At 42.5% G+C, this 15,945-nt stretch overlaps 1 protein-coding gene across 4 annotated transcripts; it reads right to left on the bottom strand.

Moving 5' to 3' along the window:
* Positions 1 to 588: 588 nt before the first annotated feature.
* LOC124304512 (serine-rich adhesin for platelets-like) lies at positions 589 to 15,891 on the bottom strand. 4 transcript variants are annotated; one of them, XM_046762835.1, is made up of 8 exons: positions 14,684 to 15,891; positions 12,940 to 13,246; positions 12,703 to 12,845; positions 11,390 to 11,607; positions 10,888 to 11,114; positions 10,353 to 10,679; positions 3,570 to 9,225; positions 589 to 3,293 (listed from the first exon to the last, which is right to left on the bottom strand). In XM_046762835.1, exons 2-8 carry the CDS (start codon positions 12,967 to 12,969, stop codon positions 1,372 to 1,374), a joined length of 8,523 nt encoding a protein of 2,840 aa, XP_046618791.1. In that variant the 5' UTR covers positions 12,970 to 13,246; positions 14,684 to 15,891; the 3' UTR covers positions 589 to 1,371. The 4 variants fall into 4 exon arrangements, with proteins under 4 accessions (XP_046618791.1, XP_046618793.1, XP_046618792.1 ...); XM_046762837.1 differs by lacking the exon at positions 14,684 to 15,891 and adding an exon at positions 14,419 to 14,506; XM_046762836.1 differs by lacking the exon at positions 14,684 to 15,891 and adding an exon at positions 13,431 to 14,359.
* Positions 15,892 to 15,945: the final 54 nt, after the last annotated feature.

Genomic DNA, 15,945 nt, shown 5'->3' with positions numbered 1-15,945 from the left:
TTAACGACCAACATGTAGGTTTGTCATTTGAATTAAGATGAAGCATTTGTACTAAAGTGCAGCAATATAATATATATGTATTACATATTGTATGCTGTGTATATGTACATACATATAACATAATAATATACCTTTAATGAGTTATGTCTATGTAGTCTACGTAATGTACAACCTTAGATTGATACGGCACCCTCAACAAAGTACGATCTGATAATGAGCCAAAAATTGATTCATGCCTTGCGGTATTAAAAACGTCCTACCCCGCGAGGCTATCATACAGCCGTGTCCGACCACTGAAACGTCTAGCAAATTGTTCAAAGACAGTGGAAAACACCAGCGGAGTTAGAAAACCCCGATTACGAGGTCGCTGGTTGGACTTCTATTCGTGCAAATCCGAGTCAAATGAAATTGACAACTTCGGCTGTGGAAGATTCAGAAGAATGATGGGCTGCTAAGGCCGTAGGTAGGATTAGGGTAGGCAGGCTAACTGCAATTTCTTATAAACTGGAATCATTTCCGTCGGGTCACACCCTGGTAGGTGCGCGAATAGTAATCTTGACATGGAAAAAAAAAAAAAAAACTCGCCAACAGATTCCAACAAATATATTCTTTTTCTTAAAATGTGTTCTCACTGAAACTCACGATTCTATTCATATTTATTATTATACTCTACTGTTTTATACAAAGACATTCGAAGTCTTGCCTCAAACCTCACCCGTTGACTAGATTGCGTTTCAAAAAATTTATCATTTAATTGAACTCTACGCTTTATATCATAACGTTTGCAAATTATCTTGCGCATTCTTTTCAGCGAAATCTACATGTAGGTGGATTTTTTTAGGGGGTAATTAACAAATTTAATCTTAATACCGACGACGGCGACAATGATAATGATAAAAATGAAAAATTCATTTCCGCCGAGTATTCATGTTATATACGTCATTTTATACTGGATATATTGTAAATCTAATATTTTGAACGATTCGTCGTCACCTACGAACTTCAACATGACGATTAATGACTTGCTTGAAGATTGGCCATCCGACAATGCCACAAGTGTACACACGCGCACACATCTATACATATTATGTGCTGAAAAAAATGCGCTGAAATATATATATACACACACTCGTTCTCGCACGCGCGCGCACACAACCACGGATATATACATAATACATACATACATACATACATACATATATATATATATATATATATACACACATGTACGTATGTATGTATGTATGTATGTATGTATGTATGTATGTATGTATTTATGTATGTATGTATGTAGATAGATTCATACACAATTCGATTTTTCGAACACAGCCTCGCATCAACTAGTTCGATCGATCAGAGTTTCTTACAGGACTACCTCTTCCTGACTATTTGTTTCGATGCCAATCTCTTCTTGAGTTTCTGGTCCAACTTCACAGACTTTTTTTTCGGTCTTTCCGGAGAGCCGTTACAGCACGCACATCCCTTCTTCACGTGACCACGAAGACTGGATCTTCTTGCGCGACAGTCGGGGTCTGTGGAATGGGGTGGATGATGAGTGATGCCTTCGTCGTCGGAGGGTTCGGAAGTTTTATCACTCGAGACTGCGCCGGATTCACCCATCGAGTCATTCTTTGTGCGTTTAATAAGCACATCACTACTGGCAATACCTTTAGCATCATTACGATTCAGCACAACCCTCGCGTTTACATTCAGCTTATCGTGACGACGCTTGTTCATGTATGACGAACAATAATCGTTTGTGGATTTACTACCTGTGGTTGGGACATCAATGTTGTCCTCCAAACCGTTTACTGTCATACTTTCCCCTAGTTGGCTACTCGTCGACTCGGCAATGCTGGAAGCTTCGTCATCTTCGCTGCTCGACCTGCCTTGATCGGACAACGGGCTTTCCCACGACAGATAATCCTTGCGTGTCACCTTGCATAGGGATCGCTTTTTGTTAGTATAAGTATACTTGTGCATCGCCAATAATGGACCGCTAGCCGGTGAAAGGGGCGACGGCATTGTTACATCGGCTGTACCGCCACCCAAAAGGGTTAAGCTTTCATCACCTGAGCTTGCCACCGACATGTTGTTGGCATTTGTCGCAGTTGAGTCGGGGTCATCTGTGTCTTGAAGTTTCATCACCGAGGAAGGCAGTAGGTCAGAGGTACTGCTTGGGGAGCTTGACTTGGAAGTGACACGGGAATTCATCTTCACACGCTCAAGACCGACTGTACAGTCTTTGGTTACATCGTTACAGATGGATGGGGAAAGACGACTGGAGACATCTGAATTACTGTTTGAACTTTCGTCCTGGCTTGGGTCCGCTTCCTGCAGATCAAGCTTCGCCTGTTTCGAAAGATTTTTCATAACCGTGTCGTCATTTCGCTCACGCTTAGCTCTTTTTACTGTATCTTTTATAGCTCGTGTTCTTTGCGCAGTGTTTTTTCTACGCTCAATCGCCTTAAAGTCAATAACAGGACTTGCATCCCTACTGCTGCTGGACGAATCGAGAGGGCGAAAGTATACGGATGAATTATAGGACTTTAATCCCACAGGTTGGCTACAGGTAGCATCCTGAGATGATTGATCAAATGACGGTGAGTGGTTTGTGTCAAATAGCAGATCTGCCTCTGGAAACAGATCACTTGTGCTAGGCTCATCGACTCCCAAGTCTTCGCACTCTTCCGACAAACTTTTCTGCAATTTCAATTCACGCTCGATGGCTGCCGCCTTGCTGATCCTCTGCTGCGCGAGTTCGCGGTCTAAGCGCGAATTCAGTTGCGTCTTTATCTGTGTTCTATTTGAATATTGCTGAAATGGTTCTAGAGTGTGATTAATGAAGTACTTTTTCGTCGTTGTCGTTGCTGAGGGAGTAGTTTGATAAAGTTGACCACTCGCCATCTCTATGCCTTGGCCTTTGTTTATTATATGGACGACGTTGTGTACGCTACCATTGCCACTACCCACGGAATTTTCGCCTTCTCGTGAAGAGTAAGCCTTCAATGGCTCAAGTCCTAGTTGATTTGAAGATGTCGGGACGTATCTCCAAGGCGTGTCAGGCGATGATGGTTTCCGCTCTGGTTCCCAAGCTTCCTGCAGTCTCGCGTTCCCGCACAAAAGCCCGTTGCCAATCCGCAATGGTACATCAGTAACGTTATCACTCGGTCTTCGCGCCTGAGTTTCTTGGGCATCAGAGACTTCCCCACCGCTAACACCTATGCCACTCATGAGAAACTGATCGGGTGCCTCTTTTATTGATGTTTCTTTACTCTCTACAGTTGCAGCCTCTGAAACAAGACGTACGGTCCATTGTACAAGTACGATTGCACATTGTCACAGCTATCAATACTACGATTTTTCAATACATTCTTTTTGAACATAGGTAGCTGGTATCGATAGCTGGGACATCACTGACTGTTTACAGATCAACTGATTAGCGACATACTTAATGAAGATTGATGAAATAAAAAAGTGATGCAAGCAGTGGTTAATTACAGGTTGAATGATTGAAGCAATTAACATGGAAAAATGTTATGTAGTAATCAAGGATACGCGGGTCCTACCTAATTTAGAAGTGTTTTGTAGAGTTGCAGACATTGCTGACCTAATGATAGAATTCGTATTTTTTGGTAACACTTCTGCAGAGGATTCCTCGTCAAATTTCCTCTTGACTGACTTTGGCGATACAACTCTTTCACCCTCGTCTACTGCACCAGCGATTGTGACGTCTCGTGTTTCCTTCTGTCCTGAACTTATCACCGATACTTTTGACTGAGGTGTAAATGCCAAGGCTATTGTCGCCGTTTGTATGGTAACAGGTTTTTCAGTCTGTAAACTACTGCCGCTACCAATTTCATCGTTCTCACTGTTCTGAGTAAAATTTTTTTCACGTGATTGCGTGACTGTAGGTGGCGCCAAGCAAACGACGTTTTCGTGCTTCATTCCTGTTGGTGTGGAAAGCTTACTTATTGTAGAATTGAACATTCTCGTGCTTTGGAGCGTTAGATTTGGACTGCTTGTTATGACACTGCATATCTGTTGGCTTGATCCATAATCGTTGACGTTCTTTTGTATCAGACTGATTGTTGGCGTTTTATTGATTATTGTTGCATTTTCTGGTGTTTCGTGCATGGGTATAGCCACAGAGTTTGGCACATCGACCTTGATGTTTCCATCGCTATTGTTCCTCTCTATATGATCGGTAGCAAACTGATTTCCAGCACCACTCTGGGATACAACAACCGTTGGACTGGAGGTGACGTGATGTTGTTGGTGGTGTCGCTGTTGCTGTTGCTGTTGCGCCAATGGTTGGCCGGTGTTCAAGGTTTGAAGTGTCGGTACTTTGACTTGCTTCATCTGAGTCGGTTGAGCAATTATTTTACCAGCTTGATTCAATAATGATTGAAGAACCAAAGCGTTCGATACGTTGCTGGTGCTGCTTGTTCTCACGGTAGTAGGAACGGTAGCGAGAAGTTTCGGGCCACCCGAAACTATTGTGAACTGCTGTCCACTCTTCATAAGATTCATTGGAAGAATATAGTTTGTACCTGGTACCAATACAGCTGTGCTGCCAAGTTTCCCTGTAACCGAGGCAAGGGCTTCACTGACGCTTACAGATGCTGTCTGTACTGCTTCCTGCACAATAACAGTTCTCGGCTGTGCAACGGAATTGGTTTGATCTGAAAATATCAGATTTCTTCGCTTGACGTTCATGTCGACCGCATCATTAGAGTCGTTGGTCAAATTTTTAACATCAACCGAGGCTGCCTCCACATTTGTTCCTACTTGTGCATCGTCCGCCAGCGATGTGCCAATGGGACTGTCTTGCACGTGAACAATGCCTGACGATGAATCCTCGCTACCCATGGTACGACCGAGGTCATCAGGGCCAGGACTCAGCTCGGAACTCTGCTGGCTGGGTGTTTTCGATTTGTTCGAACCGGACTTTTTACGCTTCGATGATTGGCTAGGGTTTGTTGGTGGATTCGACCTTCTTCTAGGAGCTGGCTTATTGTTAAGATCTGGGGAATTTCTCAGCTGCTCTGCATACTCGTCGAGAATTGCGTATATTCGCTGAGCGGTTTGCTCATCCTCTTGCGGCTTCTGTTGTGGCTTGGGCACAGGTGGTGCTTTAGAAGTGTTCGTCGCGCTCGTCTTTACCGTTTTCGAGGTCGACTTTTTCCCACCTAGTTTCGTGGTTGAAGATGGTTGTGTTTTTCCTGCAGATGACACGGGTGCCGGAGCTGGTGTTACGCACGGGCTGGATGAACTTTGAGAGGTTACGCTCAATGCTGGGGAGGCTACTGGTTGGCAGTAGCTGGTCACAACAACAATAGGGGTTGATGTCGAGACAACTTTCTGAGTGAGAGTAGCTGTCTGATCGACATAGGCCAGTGATACTTTTTGCTGAGGGTAGATTTCTTGTTGAAATGTAATAGTGCTAGCTGCATTTGAGAATTCATTACTCGACACTGCTGATCGCGACATAAGATTCAGCTGTTGGGCGAGTGTACCGGATGTCGTGTGATGTTTGCTACTTGGCTGATTCTGTTGCACGATTGTTTGCACTTGTGACTGGGTTTGGGTCTGGGTCTGGGTTTGAGTTTGCGTCTGTACAGTCGTTGTTACAACATTGGAGCCTTGATGCTGAGGTTGCACGGTACTTCGTTCCTTGACTTGTTCCAGAACGCTTTCGAATTCTCGTAGTTGTTCCAATGTCGTCGAGCTGACCTGATTTATCGGAACGTCGATGGGGGAAGCGATTAGATTATCGTGACGAACATTTTGCTGGACTCGTGGCCCTGCCAATACCGCCTGTATAGTACTTGCAATATTATGCTGTCTCAACGGTGCCCTTATTATATTCAACTTTACCACTGGTGTTCTATTACCTTGAGATGAAACTGTGCGAGATATGGTGTGTGGAATGATATTAAGCTGGCTGGGATTAGTCGTGGATATTGTGACTGGCATCTTGTGCGTATATATTACACCCGAGGGTGATGACGTCGTTTGAACAAGTTGCGTCACAGTTGGATTGGTGACATTACTAGACGTTGTGACTGCAACACCCACACTATCACTACTGTTCACTCCTTCTTCCGCGCCTCGTCCCGTTCCTCCCGCTCCTCCCCTATCTCCGCCCTCCGACGCGTGCACTATGTTCAATATTTGCTGCCTCGATGTTGACAATTGTAAATTCGGAACATTAGTTATCGACGGAGTGTTAACTCCGCCATGGGTTTGAGTGTTTTGTAAGGAAGTCTGTACGGCCTTTGACAGATTCGTTGTTTTTGATACAGGGGTCAGCTGTGATACATTCTCTGTTGTAACAGAATCAGTGACAGTTGTCGTGTTATTTGTCAGTGCGTATATGGTTTTACGGAATGCTTGCTGAAATTTGGGCAAGCCTGGCGAAGTATTTTGGCCAGCGTGATGTACAGATTTAACACTCATGGTATTGAGTCCATCATATATTGTCCTATTGGGAGTGCCCGAATCTTCTAATCGTCCCTGCAACTGTTGCTGTGAGAAATTACTTTCATTCAATGTCTGAAGTGTGAGCATGCCTCGCTGCCCCATATGAGGTGAGTGAGACGACGTCGACGACGAAGATGAAGATGACGAGGACGAGGATGCGGTGGGGTTCACCGAGGCCAACCGGTACGTTCCGTCGGGTTTGCAAACAATTTGCAATTGTTCAGAGGCTATAGTAACAGTAGGCGTTCCCGAGTTCAAAGCAAGCGAGGGTGAGGGTGTGGGCGATGGCGATTTGTCTGGGGAAATACATCTGCTGCCCTGTTGCTCTTCGAGTAGTTTGGGACTTGTACCTTCAACGTTTGATGCCAAAGAGTTTGCACGCGGTGGAGTATCGGGAAGTTGGTTGGCTTCTTCACCAATGTCCTGAAGCAAGGACCTAGATGGAGGTGTACGATCTGCTGGGCTCATGCCAACGCCGCTGTCATGTCCGCTTGATGTTGGAGTACTTGGCATTTGAATACCACTACTGACTACAGACGAACGATTTCTTGGTGGCGTACCACCTCTGTTTACAGGACCGGAATTCGGACTTTGTGGGATATTACGGGACAGTTGAACTATATTTACAGTTGATTCAACTTTCGGCGGTACCATCATATCGAGAGTGTTCAAGCCAGGCACATGTGTGGCCAATATGTCCGAATCTCTCACAGCCTTGGCAAGAATGTCGAAGTTCGAACCGGCATGCTTGCTAGAGTTCAAGTTTCTGACGACCCTTAAATCCCTTTCAACAGACACCATGTTACTTTTGCATCTGCGACTTTTCTCGTCTGTGACAATCGTAGAATTTTTCTTTTGGGAAAATCTACTCTTTTGCAGGTTTAACAATTCATTCGTAATGTCACCGGGGCTCAGTTTTTTTGACGGTAGCATCATTTTTTTGTTGACGTCATCGCTTCGGGTTAAAATAATCTTTGGATTTAGGTTCAAATTACTCAACATATTGGGTGAAAATTTGGATAAGCTCGTGTTTTTATTGCTACAACTTCCGTCTTTATTCTTGTTCAATAAATTCTTCTGCAGAATCTGACTGATCCTTGTCGGCTTTTTCATGTTTTGGGGCCGGAACATTCGCAAAGATTTTAGTACTGCTGGGTCGCTCCGCTTTTCTGTAATGATGAGCGGTGTCTCAGGATTATACGAGGATCCCTTGATGGTTTCGCACTTGCCGTCGTCCATATCCGCAGAGAATAGCGTTATTATGTCGTTGCTGCTTATGTCAGAGCTGCTTATGTCCTCTGTAGAACGTCTTACATTGTCATTGACAAGCATGTGAAAATGCGACATCGATTCTACAGTGAGCTTCGACTTGCCACGATTTTTACTGCTGATTTCTTTAGTAGTAGGTGATTTTCTCTTTGGTTTTTTATCTTGCCTACATCCGTCACTACCGAGGCTATCCGTTTGGCTATCCTGAGTATTTGTATCAGTGTCTGTCACCGTTTCATCCTCTATTATAACCGATTCGTTGACAGTTCCGTTGACTCCCCGAAAATGAGAGGATTCGGTGTTGTTGGTATCTTCGTCGTAGTCACTGTCAGTCGATGCAAGTCTGTGAATTTTTCTTGGTCTACCTGCACGGCGAAGCCTCAGAATGCTACTACTGTCAGAATCAGTAGTATCGTCCAGGCTTCTTCTCGTCAATGACCTCTTGTATGGCCCAGCTGGTTGAAAACTACCAAATTCTTCCGAATCGTCTGACTGTATATCAGCCCATTGCTCGTATCCTTTTTCTATGCCAAAAAATACGTCTTTGTTAGCTTCTTCCTCGAGCGGCCAGTCTTTAAACTGCGAATAGTCAATGTTCAAGAATTTTAATTCCTTATTGGTGTTACGCATTTCTTCAGCATTTTCTAAATACTTTTCACACAAAGTGTTCAATTCTTTCCAATCCAGAACCCAGCTGAGCATATGATAACGTGGACTGCTCAGCACAACGGCCAAGTCATCGCACAATTGCGCCGATACACCCAATTTTTCAGCGTCCAGTACCTGATTAGGTGCAGACTTCTCGTCGTAATTAGCTGAGCCTGTGACAGCATCTCCCTTTATCAGTATTAGAGCATCAAGGGTTCGCTCGACATTGGACGTCGTGTCAGGTGACTTTATCCTCACTATTTCAACCCCCGTGAATTCACCACAGTTAAAACAGAGCTCACCAAGCGGACCATTTGATGTTGGATCACGTTTCGGATGTAATTGGCACCCGTCTGTACTGCTCATCTCTTTTTGACGTGGAGATTTTTCTAAGCTTTTTAAAGAGAATAATACTTCTTTTGGCTTGGTATTCTTTGCTGTTACCTCTGAACACAAGCGTCGAGTGGCAATTTGTTCCTGTCCTGTGTCCAGATAACTTGCCAACGTGTCGGAGCGATTAATCTCGTCAATTCGAGCACCGTCCGCTTTTACCTTACCGCAAGCAATTGCCATTTCACGGATTCTGTCGTAGCAAAGTCGCGTGGGGTGGAGAGAAAAGGCCGTAAGCACGCATTCTCTAGCTATGCCAACATTCTCGACGACAACATCAGCTAATTTCAAAAACTGCGTGCTCAACCGCTTTGCAATTTCTCGCACCTTCTCCTTCTCCGATTTTACCTTCTGCACCTCCAATTCGTTCATATCTGTCGTTAACGCCCGTATGTAAAGTTCAATCATGAGTGGCTTGATGGTCGATCCAAACTGAAACCAGAAACAAAAATACAAGTTAAACTCACAGATGAGAACCCGTCAAGTTCATGACTATGGGATTAAGAAAATTAGGAAAATCAATAAGTAATATCACAACATTGGTCATATCTAAAATACACATGTACACACATACGAGTGAATTTTCCAAACCAATTGATCAATTTTTTAGATTCGAATGAAGGTTGAATCACGCTTGACCTATTCCTGGTACGTTACTACACATCAAATAATGCCTTATGTCCGGTAAGTGCTAGAAATAATGATGCAACTGGAATAAAATTGCGAGTATTTCAATCAAGGCTGTCTTGCAATTCTGCCGTCATAATTTGACACAAATTCACAATTTAAGGTGGCCACTAAATCTCCATCATGAAATTCCTCAACTTTCTCAAGATTTCCAAACAAAAATTTTATAATATTCCCTAGTCAAATCGGATAACTTGTTTGTAGCAAATTGATAAAAAATATACTTATTTTCCATATAATTTATTTTTTATAAAAATACAAACTGTCACTTGGGTCACACTGTCCCCTCTAGCCGATGCGCACAATCTTTTGTAAGGTAATATTTAGGAATATTCAAAGTTTGAAGAGAACCTCCCGGCAATGTTAAAGAAATTTGTATTCAATCTAATTTATTTGAAGCTTAAAAATATTGTGGGACGTATATGTATGGAAAAAAAATGTAGTAATCAATTCTCAGACTTTCCGCAAAAACCCCTGACACTTCCCTGACTATTGCAGAATTTCAAATTTCCATGACATTTCCAGCTTTTCCAGAATTTTCTGTACCAGTGACCACCCTGCAATTGTTTCCAGCACTCACCACAGTTATCCAGTGTCATATTGCACAAAATAAAACTGTGGTCTTATCTCAAACAAAGAGGTAAAAATGATGAATTTAATTCACAAAATTCCGCATGGATTTACTTGTGGATAACTTGCAAAGAATGCTCTTTCGTCAATATTGTTTTCAGACAATTCTGCTTATGCATAAGATCTTAGAAATGGATAATTGTACGCTTATACATACAATAGCTAAGATTGTGGCGCATGTGTTTGTACGTCCATTAATTGAAAGTGTGAAATAAGAAACGCAAAATTTCATCTTTACTCACATGTTTGCCAAGTACAGCACAAAAAATATAAATGTGCTGCGCACTTTCGGCAGGTTCTATGAGTTTTCGTATCATTCCAGGTAACGTCGGAGCCATGTCCTTAAGCTTTGAGTGAAGCAGAGCCCAGGAATTTATAATTTGCTCAAGAGTCGAGGATCCTGTCTCTTCAACAGGCCTAACCATTCCGGCAGTAACCAAATACTGCGCTACCAACTCTGCAGCTCTTGTCGAGTTTTTCCACACTCTTGCCGTTCCATATTTGGTCGGTGCTTCACCTCCGAGCCTCTGGACCAATTCCAAACCCTCTCCAAGATCCATTAATTTTAGCTGCAAAATAATCCTTTCTTAAGAACAGACCATGCCATCCTAATAATGCACCTGCTCTAAGTTGTACCATAACTGTAAACACTCTGTACTCAATACTTTTCTAATTAAACACAGACAACTGATGGTATTTGATACATGGAGCTAAGAGAAATTCTTATGACTACCGTACCTACATCTATACAATGATAAGATAAAAATGTGGTAATACTTGAGCGAATATGTCTTGCGTGCGTTTGAGCTTGTACAATAGAACGATATACACGTCAGTCATGTATTGCACATGTTGAGCTTCGCAGACTGATCTTAACTGATCGCTTCGGCGAAGCGAACGGACGCAAGCGGCTGCCAAATTGACCGCTATGTCTTCGCAGCGATCCTCACACAATATTCGAAGTCTCATCATTAATAATTCACCTTTTTCCGAACAACAAAACTCTGTGAACAAAGATTAAAACGAGTGATATTTGCGTGATCAAAAACACTACCATTACCAGCAAACCCAGGAGGACAATTCTTCTAGAGAAAAATGCATGGTAATAAAGTCTGATTGTGAGGTTTTCCCAACCAAAAAAATCACTCAAAATATTATATGGCAGAAAATTTCCTGGTATAATGTAAATGAATTACGAATTCTAATTGGTCATAAAAGTACACATTCAGTTTTACAGGTAGAAATGTGCATAACAGGGAAAAAATTTGTTGCCTCCTACCATCTTCAAGCCTTGGATCTGGCTGGCCATTGAGAATACTGTCAAGGGCAGGACGAGTCCAAGGATCATGTACGAGGGCGATCAGAGTAGCGCAGCGTGGTGCCGCAGGATGATGGCCCAGGTGCGTAGAGCACCTCTGCAACGTAACACCAAGGTGCGTCTTTGTAGCGGGTGACAACTTTGGCCACTCTCCCCGCAATACCAACTTCAAAGTATGCCTGCGAACAAAAAATGAGAATTTCACATGGCAGCCTCAATTATCAACTAGTAGTTATACGAGCTCTGGAAAACAATCAGATAGCATTATGATTTTTGACATATTGAAATTCTGATTAAAACTTTAACTTATAAATCCATTTTCATATCACGAACTACGTATAATAAGTATCTAAGGTTCAATACTGTTGAAATTAATGTAGGCCTTTCACAAACTGTCACTCTGAAATAACAACTATTTCCATATTCATCCCACTAAGGGTTAATAAGTCCCTTCAGCGCTGCAAGACAAGAATCCCAATCACCTTATCACATAACAAGAACTAGAGAAATGTCAGGATAATTGAAAGTAGAAACTTTTAATACTGAATCTCTGATCACCAGCAAAGTAACATTTTCAAACAAACGTATTTTCTTAACACTGTGACTGTTATTTGGCAGCTCATAACTGTTTTTAATCAAATCAGTATCGATATGTACATTAGAATAGGAATCGCCGATCCAGTTAGTACAGAGATCGGCTAGAATTTCCGGGAATAAATATCCTCCCATAATAATAATAATAATAATAATAATAATAATTTAAAAACCCATCTTCTCCGTCTGGAAAACATTTGTAAACAACTACTTAGTCATAATGCCAAACAATTAAGGGCCGAACACAATGCTTTCAATCGACACCAGAAAACTGTCGATAAAACTTTTGACCATATCATCAACAGAGTCACGTACAAGTGCTTCTCTCCAGTTCCCGTCACTCTGATCTGACAAAAAAATATTCTTTAGTAACGATATTAAGACCTCTGTGGTTTATTCACGTAGCGTAGAATAAGAAAATCGAACCAAGCACATGAAACTAATGAGATCACTCGCAGGAACAGGCGATACTGGCTTCCGATTGTAATTATACGAAAGAAATCGTCTACTGCAGACGAGTCGATCCATTCGTAACTCAAAGACGTATAGCAAGCATGCTAAGAAATCATGAATAGACTAAGGCTGGGAGCAAGTCTCTTGTAGTAATGGCAATGAGTGTAATTAGAGGCAAAGATCAATGTTAAGAATCAGAGAGAGGCAAGAAAAAAGTTTCGACTTACCTGTGAACCCATTCTATGAGAGATTGCGTAGCTTCTGGCGTTGCCGCGGGTATAAAGTTAGTAACATGTTCCCAGGCGGACAAAAGAGCATTCACCTTGTCCCCGTACTTCTTTTTGCTGTCACTTAATGTTGCCTCAAGCCCCTATTGATCATTGGTTTCGATTTAATGACATAGTTTCACGACATAAGGTCAAGTATTATAAACGGTTGCTAAGAGACAAGGAAGTTGAACTAACCACGCACGACTTTTGTATGTGCGAAGACATTCAGAGTTGTGTCAAAGGCAGCAACGGTTCAGGTACCGAGCCAGCCCTGTTTGAACTACAAGGCTACAAGGCTAGGCTTCTGCGAAGACCTTCGATAGATATCACCTCTCATCTAGATCCTATAGATGAGTGACTCCTTAGTTGTGGATGCGACTGCCGTTTGGTAGTCAACTTCAAACTCCTAGCTGACATCAGCAGTGCGGTGAAGCACTCCCACTCAACTTTCCTATAACTTTTCCTTCGACGTTCCTTTTGAACCGACTCCACTGTGATGTGACTAAAACAGAGATATGAAGTATTTTGCAAAGTGAAGACAGATAGAATATTATTACCTGCTTCAAAATTAGTACAAATACCCGCAACTGTCATAATTTAAGTCCACTTCGTGATTATCTTGATAAAAATTTTTTTCTCGACAATGAATAACTTTATTGTCACAACGATATACTTACTAGACCTACCTAATTAGCAAAGCTGCATGATTTTAGCCACACAAATCGCTGTTCTCGCATTAAATCATTATTTCAAATTCCTTTGTTGATTTTAAATAACCATTCATGTATAATCAATCGTTATAAGTTAGTTTCATTAGTTGGCTATATTTAACGTTACATTAGTGGCAGCCCTACAGTCGAAAGTTATGCGGTTATTTCAAATAATTTGACAGCTGCCATCTTTTGTGGATAGGATCGGTGCTTTGCGTTATCTACATTTAGGTAGTCAGGCTACCTATCAATAAAGAATCTTTTTTTTTCACCACAGCCCTTAGGTATAATAAGGTAGACAATATATGTATCCAAAGTTTCGATCCATCAAGCTTGATCGATGAGAGATGATAGACGAACAGGTCAAATCAACATTAGCCACAATGTAAGGACTTTGTACTTTCACACAGCTACCCTGGCTACTTTATTCTTCAGAAATTTATAATCCATCAGCGGCAACTTCAGTTTAGGATCAAACTTGATTGATCAAAACTTGATTGATAAAAACTTGAGGCGTGCGTATAGTACACAGCCGTTTGAAAAAAGAGAATTAATCTCTTCCTTACTGAGGAAAATTAGTACAAGTCAATGGTGGGTGATGTGCTCTCATCTTTACGAACGTTAAGTAATAAAGATTAGAATTTTGATCAAGGTACCGAATACTGCTATCAAGCATATCACACTATGTGAAAAAAGGAAACGAATTGGGATGAAAAAGGCAGGTATTTGTAGTTTGTCTGGTTCTTTTGAGGGGAGACGAACGAGAGGGGGCACTAGCCGTTGTCACAAGCGCGTGCAGGTGATAAGTACGCAAGGATCAAATTGACGTGTCAGAGGATTCTTGAAAAGGTTACTGCCGTTTGGAAGGAGGAGATGGAAGACGAGGGAGGGATGAGGAAGAGGAGAGGGGGGAGGGGGGAGGGGAGCAGAAGACGAAGGAGAAGACGTATGCAGGATTACGTACGTCGTCGTAAAGTTGTGCCGTATTCGAGAGGGATCATGACTAATTTTTCATAATCCTAATATCGTTGGTTGCTCGAAATTTTGCAAAAGCATCGGCCGTAGCACATATAAAGAAAATAGGATCACCATTCACCATTAACGAGCCATAAGTCGGTAATGTCGACAGTCGGCAGTCGAAGGTTCACATTAATCAAGGAGAAAAACGATCTCGATCAACGACAAATAACACCGCTCCAACGCCAACGTGTATGTACATGCATACACACCAAGTCAACACAGCGTACTCGAGGATCGCCACTGCTACCCCACCACTACGGCGCTGTATGTACGCCACGCTGCGGGACGATTCACAGTTGGGCACAGCACAAGGCACTCGCGTTCATGCGAGCAACCAGGCACTAATCGGCAAGCGGAGGGACTCCACTTCACTTCACTTCACTTCACTTCACTCGCTGCTCTACTTCCACGGCGCTGCTGCCACCTTTTGAAACTTTAATATGGCCGTCCGTGGTTGCTCTCACGTTCAGCAGTGACTTCTCTTACCCGCCACTTTGCCCAGCTTCCTCGATATGCTAGAGCTGCAAAATTTGCAAATATATTGCCATCCGTTTAGCTGATCGAATATTCGGAACCGTCGCCGAGACAAAACAAATCATATAAGGGGATGGAAATCTATCATTTCGTCTCAGGTTATAAGCAACCCTCGGTTAATGCAAGTCTTAATAACGACTAGGGAATGTGTAACTCGAACGCTAAATAATCCACACGGTCGCCGCCAGCTTTTTCCTTCCCAAAATCCTCTAAAGCCAACGACCGGATTTGCTTTCGAGAAGCAGGAATATTTCTTGCCAAGACGATAAATGTCGATCTCAATAATGCGCGACGGCTATTGAAACAATCAGGATTCTTTCCGCGACGTATCACAGTTCGTACTTCACTTGTCCCACGTTGTTTGATTATTGTTGTTCTCTGGGATAAACAAGCGTACGGTTCATGCGGCAATCTGTGTCATTGAGAGCAATCAACAATTTGTCTCCGGTTCAGCACAAATTCACTAGAAGAAGATAGGACACGTAGCAGCAGTGTACCGTTGTCAGTATTTAGGGGTATTCGCAAAAGCCGAGGAAAATTTGAAACCCAATCGACGTCAACACAACTGTTCTTTACGGAACGCAAAGTTTCGTCGCGGCCATCTTACTTTTTTCACTCTCCCTTGAATGCTGGCGAGTGACTAGGTGGTTCCAGACGACACCCGACGCGACGAGGGCCGCACATATATTCTGATTTTTAATAACGTCACATCACTGTCCTTACGACGGTGTATTGGTTTTATCTCCAACTTTGGAATAAATCATCGTCATATCCCACCACCCCCCGAAAGAAGATCAAAATAATATTAACCCACGACGATACCACGAACACAAGCTATACCTATGTATAGACACATACCTATATCAATGCACTTACACATGCGTACCATACTGCCGCGTACACATGTATACATACCATAGATACATATCACACGAGA

Source organism: Neodiprion virginianus, chromosome 5 (assembly GCF_021901495.1).
Source record: "Neodiprion virginianus isolate iyNeoVirg1 chromosome 5, iyNeoVirg1.1, whole genome shotgun sequence".
In the NCBI taxonomy this organism is placed as follows: domain Eukaryota; kingdom Metazoa; phylum Arthropoda; class Insecta; order Hymenoptera; family Diprionidae; genus Neodiprion; species Neodiprion virginianus.
The sequence above is the reverse complement of the archived record's forward strand: the minus strand, read 5'-3'. Positions and strand labels throughout refer to the sequence as shown.

Bases quoted from the DNA above. Each gene is read 5' to 3' on its own strand.
- LOC124304512 (XM_046762835.1), bottom strand. From the start codon at position 12,969: ATGTCTTCGCACATACAAAAGTCGTGCGTG. The intron at 12,846-12,939 runs GTTAGTTCAACT...AATGATCAATAG, and splicing joins ACATACAAAAGTCGTGCGTG to GGGCTTGAGGCAACATTAAG. The intron at 11,608-12,702 runs GTAAGTCGAAAC...TTTTGTTCGCAG, and splicing joins CTCATAGAATGGGTTCACAG to GCATACTTTGAAGTTGGTAT.